The sequence below is a fragment of the Leptonychotes weddellii genome, chromosome 8, assembly GCF_054177405.1.
Source record: "Leptonychotes weddellii isolate Sample4059 chromosome 8, ASM5417740v2, whole genome shotgun sequence".
NCBI classification, from domain to species: domain Eukaryota; kingdom Metazoa; phylum Chordata; class Mammalia; order Carnivora; family Phocidae; genus Leptonychotes; species Leptonychotes weddellii.
The window spans coordinates 32,115,760-32,121,759 of NC_138376.1; the positions used below are offsets into that span (position 1 = coordinate 32,115,760).

Genomic DNA, 6,000 nt, shown 5'->3' on the forward strand with positions numbered 1-6,000 from the left:
GAAGCCTAGGATGATGCTAAACATATCACGATGCACAGGACGGCCCCCCCTAATAAAGAATTATCTGGCCCCAAAAAGCCAATAGTGCTGCGATTGAGAAACCTGTGCTAGACCTTTAGCAACTGCCATGAGGGAGGCAGGCATGGTCCCTGCCCTCCTAGTATCATGAAGAAATGTTAAAAATATAATAATACTGTGTTGAAGGAATTCAAAGAAAGGAAAGAGACTACTCTAGAGTCTTGTTAAAGTACAATCCATAGACCTGAAACAGGGCATCACTTTGAAGCATGCTAAAAAAGCGGACTATCAACCCCCACCCCCCACTGAATGAAAATCTGCATTTTTAACAAGACCCTCAGGTGACTACTATGCCTATTAGTGCTGGAGACAGCGCTGCACTGCAGGTTTCCAGAAGACAGGACGTGGGTTATTTTTCATTGTTTTATGAAGCAGGAAAGAAGGAAGCAAATTCCAGGTGGTGAGAGCTATATGAGGGAAGATTCTGAGATGGCGACGGGGAATTTCTGGTTTTCGATCCAGCACTAATAACTAACATAGTGTTGCCTGCTTACAGTCAGACATTGTGCTTTATACGAAATATTTCACATAGAACTCGTAACACTATTGGGCAGGCCCATTTTAGGGGTAAAGCAAACCAAGGTACAGCGGGGTTAAATAACTTGCTCCGGGACCCACTGACCGAGCAGGGCTGATGGAATCGAAGCTGCATTCTCTCCCACCCGAAGTCCTCCACAAACACCTCCACCCACACGTGAGAGCCAAGGTCGAGGCCCCAGCTCTCTCCACCCAGCGAAAAGCCAGTCACGCCAGTCTTCTTCCCGCACTCGCGCCGCGGAAGGGAAGCCGGAGGAGCGGCGCGCCCTCCACACCGGAAGTCGTAGGCGCAACGTGGGAAGCGTCTTCATAAGCCCCGCCACCGGCGTTAAACGAATATAGCGTAAAGGAAGGGGGCGGGATTTTGAGAATGACGCAGACCCTCAAGTGCTTGGAAGCAGTGCGAAGAACGTTTTGTGCATTGGCAGGAATCTGTGTTAGCGAGACCGCAGCCGTTCACTGCAGCTCGCTGGGCGCTGGCTGTCGGGGAGGTACACCGGGAGCTAGACGACACATCTCTATGGTCAAGTAAACATAGAGCGGGCCTCTCTTCCCCCACGTGGTGGGCCTGCGCATGAGCAGTAGCCGCAGCTTCGGAAACATGGCGGAGGAAGAGTGAGTGTTTGGGCTTTGACTCCCTGGAGTGGGGTCTTGAGTATCTGGTGCCATCCACAGTGTGTATTCCTCAGCGGCGGGAAATAGGCTACTTGTGGACTGAAGGAAGAGACTAGAAAAGACTCCAGGTTACAGAGGGTGGGATGAGGAGGAGGGAGCCAGCCGTAGGGTTCGGGCTGACGGTCAGACGGAGGGAACCGCCGTCAAGTTCGGGTTACCCCGAGCGGCGAAGAGTGAGTTTCTGGCGACGGGTTGAAGAGTGCCAGACTTGGGTTCGCTCACCCTGACTTAAGTATTGCTCCTGCCGATGGGACTGCACCCGTCCCAACCCGACGGAGTTTTACTAGAATCACGTAGCTGCTAGTGTCTTTAAAAGGCTGTGGCAGTAAACGCTCCATGGAGGCATACGAGGGCCAGTGGCCAAGGGGTTCATGACTTCTTACTGCTTTAGGAAAGGGTGAATGTTAAGGGGTCCATTTTGAGGACTGGAGTCAGAAACCACAGGTTTCAGGGAAGTCTTTCTTTAGGAATTTGAAGAGAGTGATGTTTCTCAGGCCCAGAGATGGATTAGAAATTCATTGAGATTTGTTTTTTAAACATATAGCTGATTGCACTTCTCTCAATCAGGCAAAGAAAAAAAATCCCATTGGTTCCAGAAAATCTCCTGAAAAAGAGGAAGGCTTATCAGGCCCTTAAAGCCACTCAAGCAAAGCAGGCACTTTTGGACAAGAGGGAGGTAATGATGGGGAACCAAGAGAAGGGAATTAGAATGTGTATTTGGTGAGTTATATCTAACGTGTTGAACTAGATTTGGTATTGACAGTCCTTTCCCCATAGATTCTAACAAGTATACGGTTCATGTCTTCCTTTAACAGGTACTTATAAAACACTTTCTGCAGGTAAAATACTGGAGTGGAGTTTGTTAAGGAAAAAGTGGAGTAGAGATTGTACTATTTATTTAGGTTCATACCAAGTTATTTGATAGACCACACATGCTTGTGTACCTGGAAGAATACGTATATATATATATATTTTTTTTAACATGCCAGACAATTTTTGCTATTTGCTAAACGTTTTTGGAAAATACATTATTTTGGAGTCAGGAAAATGAAACAAGCTCATGCTTATTCTGTACTTTATGATGCTTAACTCAATGTTAGGTTCCATAAACGTGTTGGTAAATGTTGACTAACAGCATGGAAACTAACTTGTTTATTCATCAGAGGCTTTTCCTAAGTGGTTTCTGAGTTTTCACAACTCCACCTTTACTTGAGTGTCTCATTTTTCCCTTATATAGGAGATGTGCTTCCGTTTGCGGAACACAGTGGGAAATACACTCAGTTGATAGTGACTAATGAATTACTATTGTAGAAATAAAAAATAGAGGCACAAAATGGTGACAATGGTCTGCCTTCTCTGTAGCAGAAGAAAGGAAAACAGCTCAAGTTCAAGCGACTGGAATGGTTTCTACATGACTCCTGGCGGCAGCAACGTGACAGGGTGCGCCTCAGACGACTAGAAGTGAAACCTCGTGGCCTGGAAGTGCCAGATAAACATTCCTTGGCCTTTGTTGTCCGCATCCAAAGGTGGGGAGCTTGCCAGATTCCATAGGCTGGAGCAGACTATTGATTCAGCTTTAGACCCTTTCTAGGGAGATGAACTACAATAGGCTTTAAGCCACTAAGGCAAGTTGTGCTGGGAATTCAGGGTTGAGCACAACATAGTTTTCTTTTTTCTTTTTCTTTTTTAAGATTTTATGTATTTATTTGACAGCGAGAGAGGGAACACAAGCAGGGGGAGTGAGAGAGGGAGAAGCAGGCTTCCCGCCGAGCAGGGAGCCCGATGCAGGGCTCAATCCCAGGACCCTGGGTTCATGACCTGAGCCGAAGGCAGACGCTTAACGACTGAGCCACCCAGGCGCCCCCACAACATAGTATTCATCTTTAAGGTTAAGGGGACTGACGTTAGGCAGACAGACATGAAAATATACCCAGTGCTATGAGGGTCGTCTGCTGCCGGGGCTATACTGGTTCAGGACACTCTCTAAAGAGGAACTGGAAGCTGAGACCTGCACACATGGAAGGAATTCACGAGTGTTGGGGGAAGGCTTTCCAGGCAGAGATGCAGAAAGTCCTGAATTGGGAGAACCAAGGAGTCTTTTGTGTTTTCTTTTTTTAAGATTTTATTTATTTGACAGAGAGAGACAGCATGAGCAGGGGAGAGGGGTAGAGGGAGAAGCAGACTCCCCCACTGAGCAGACAGCCCTACACGGGGCTCAGTCTCAGGACTCTGGGATCATGACCTGAATCCAAGGCAGACGCTTAATGACTGAGCCACCCAGGCGCCCCTCAAGGAGTCTGTCTAGGAACTGAACCAAGGTCAAGTAGATGGAGCATATTCAGTGCTGGAGAGAGTTCATAAAGCTTTTTCCTCATTTAGTTGTACTTTACCCGGTCTATCTGCATATACAGCCGCCTCTTCCTATTTCCTGTAGCCAGTCACCCAAACCAGAAACCTGTGGGCTTTAAATATTTTTGAGCCCTCATTATTAACCTTCCTACCACTTACCGTAATTTCTTTCCTGGACTAGCGCATTAGCTTCCTAACTGGGTTTCCCTGCCTTTGGTGTCACACTTTCAGATCTGTCCTATATGCTCTTCTCAGTGATTGTCAGAAAGAAAGCGGATTGTGTCTCCTTTACCTAAAATCTTTTGGGCTTAGTGCCCACAGGAGCAAGTGCAGCTTCTTTTGCTTGATATGCACAGACCCGCACACACACTCCCCCACCCACCCCACCCCCCCCACACACAGAATCAGGGCCCATGTCTGTGTTCCTGTAGCGTCAGGCATTGCTCCACATCGTGTGAGAGTGATCTGTGTATATACAGCTGCCACCTGCTGACCTGACACTGTCCGTGTCTTGCTCTCTGGCCGCCTTGTAGTGGCAGACATTTCGTAGGTGCTTGCTGGACTGACATAAAGTGGACAAAACCTGACTTCCCTGCTGTTCATTTCAGGATTAATGGGGTGAGTTCACTGGTGCAGAGGACCATGGCAAGGCTTCGCCTGAAGAAGATTTTCAGTGGCGTCTTTTTCAGAGTGACCCCCCAGACCATAAAAACGCTGCGTGTAGTGGAACCTTACGTGACCTGGGGGTGAGTAAGGTTTGTGTGGGTGTGGATTCGTATTAGATTGTATTTGAGCACGGTGAGAACATTAGGATGCACAGGGTGCTGTTCTCCAAGGTAACGAGCTTGTGTTGCTGTGTGTTGAAGAAACATTTTGTTGTGACCGCAGTCACCAGAAATCGGCTGCCAGCCGTGGAACCTTGGAGCACGGGGCAGGTGGAGCAGGAGGTATCCATGCTGCTGCTCACGTACCACGAACAGTACCCCGAAGGGCTCGTTCGCTCGCAGGCTGAGGCTGAGTAAGGGGTAGAAGAGAAATTAATTCTCAGAGTCTTGGAGCAGAGCTAGGGGCTGTGCTTGTGTAAGAGGAGTGTTCCTTCAAACGGGAAAACCCAGCAGAGGCCGGGATTTAATTTCAGACTCTGGCACCATCTTGGGTAGAGGGTCATATTAGGTCAGAGTCCTGAACTGTAAACCAGCCCTTGTTTTATTTTTGCCTGGGAAAGTAAAATTCTTTCTTGCATGGTGAATGTTTATAGCCGTACATTGTAATTTCTAATTACATAGGGCCACTCTGGTTTTCTACCCCCTTCTTCACTTGTGTACTTCCAAGCATCCCGGCTGCAGTGTGATTGGTACGAGATTCCTTGGTGGGAAGAAGGGGTAGTGGGAGAATCTCTCCTCAGGCAGGCCGCGGGACTGAGTGGCCAGTGTCATGCAGTGTGCCAGGGGCTGATAAGGCTGTACCTCATTCGGTCTCACATAGATTTCCAAATCTGAAGTCTGTCCGGGAGCTCATCTTGAAACGTGGACAAGCCAAGGTCAAGAATAAAACCATCCCTTTGACGGACAACACAGTGATTGAGGAGCACCTGGGTGAGTGTTGCCCCTTAGGGGTCAGTTGGGGCAGAAAGCAAGGATCTCTGGTGGTCTTGATGTGGGATCTAGGTCGTATTCTTCTTCTTGGGGTCCCTAGAACCTACCAGAGTGCCCAGCTCTGGCATGTAAGAGCCTCATAGTTTATACTGGGCCAAATGTCGAATGAAGGAATCTGTACCCTTACGTTTCCCAGGGAAGTATGGTGTTATTTGCTTGGAAGACCTCATTCATGAAATCGCCTTTCCGGGGAAGAATTTCCAGGAGATCTCTGCGTTCTTACGTCCTTTCCATCTCTCAGTGGCCCGTCATGCTACCAAGAATAGAGTGGGCTTCCTCAAGGAAGTGGGCTTACCTGGCTATCGAGGTGAACGCATCAATCAGCTCATTCGGCAGCTGAATTAAACCCAGGTGAGGCTGGAAACTGCCCTGGGGCTGACTTTTGATGGGCCATGCCTTGCCATTCATTTTGCATTTATCAGTATCTGAGAGTAACTCTGGCATTGCGGGGGAGAGGGGAGATGGGTAGCTACAGGTCTAACAGAAATGTGCTTAGGACAGTGAATGCCTGGTTAGGACATGGGGCTATGTGTATTCCAACAGTTATAGGCTAGAAAATGTTGAGTAGCAAAAAAATCCATAGTGCCGTGGTCATTTACCTAGAAATGGGGAGAGAATGTTAAAAACCAATTTCAAAAAGGACGTGAAGATCTAAACCATCTATTTTGTTGAAAGTATCTTAACTTTTTGAAATTGCTTATTATTA

The 6,000-nt window shown here is 47.8% G+C and overlaps 1 protein-coding gene across 3 annotated transcripts; it reads left to right on the forward strand.

Annotated features, from left to right (window-relative positions):
• The first annotated feature begins 955 nt into the window (after nucleotides 1-955).
• RPL7L1 (ribosomal protein L7 like 1) lies at nucleotides 956-5,929 on the forward strand. 3 transcript variants are annotated; one of them, XM_081828277.1, is made up of 6 exons: nucleotides 956-1,230; nucleotides 1,858-1,966; nucleotides 2,653-2,816; nucleotides 4,248-4,385; nucleotides 5,125-5,234; nucleotides 5,536-5,929. In XM_081828277.1, exons 1-6 carry the CDS (start codon nucleotides 1,190-1,192, stop codon nucleotides 5,637-5,639), a joined length of 666 nt encoding a protein of 221 aa, XP_081684403.1. In that variant the 5' UTR covers nucleotides 956-1,189; the 3' UTR covers nucleotides 5,640-5,929. The 3 variants fall into 3 exon arrangements, with proteins under 3 accessions (XP_081684403.1, XP_081684402.1, XP_081684401.1); XM_081828276.1 differs by having other exon boundaries at nucleotides 959-1,230; nucleotides 2,656-2,816; nucleotides 5,431-5,919; XM_081828275.1 differs by having other exon boundaries at nucleotides 959-1,230; nucleotides 5,431-5,911.
• The last annotated feature ends 71 nt before the right edge of the window (nucleotides 5,930-6,000 follow it).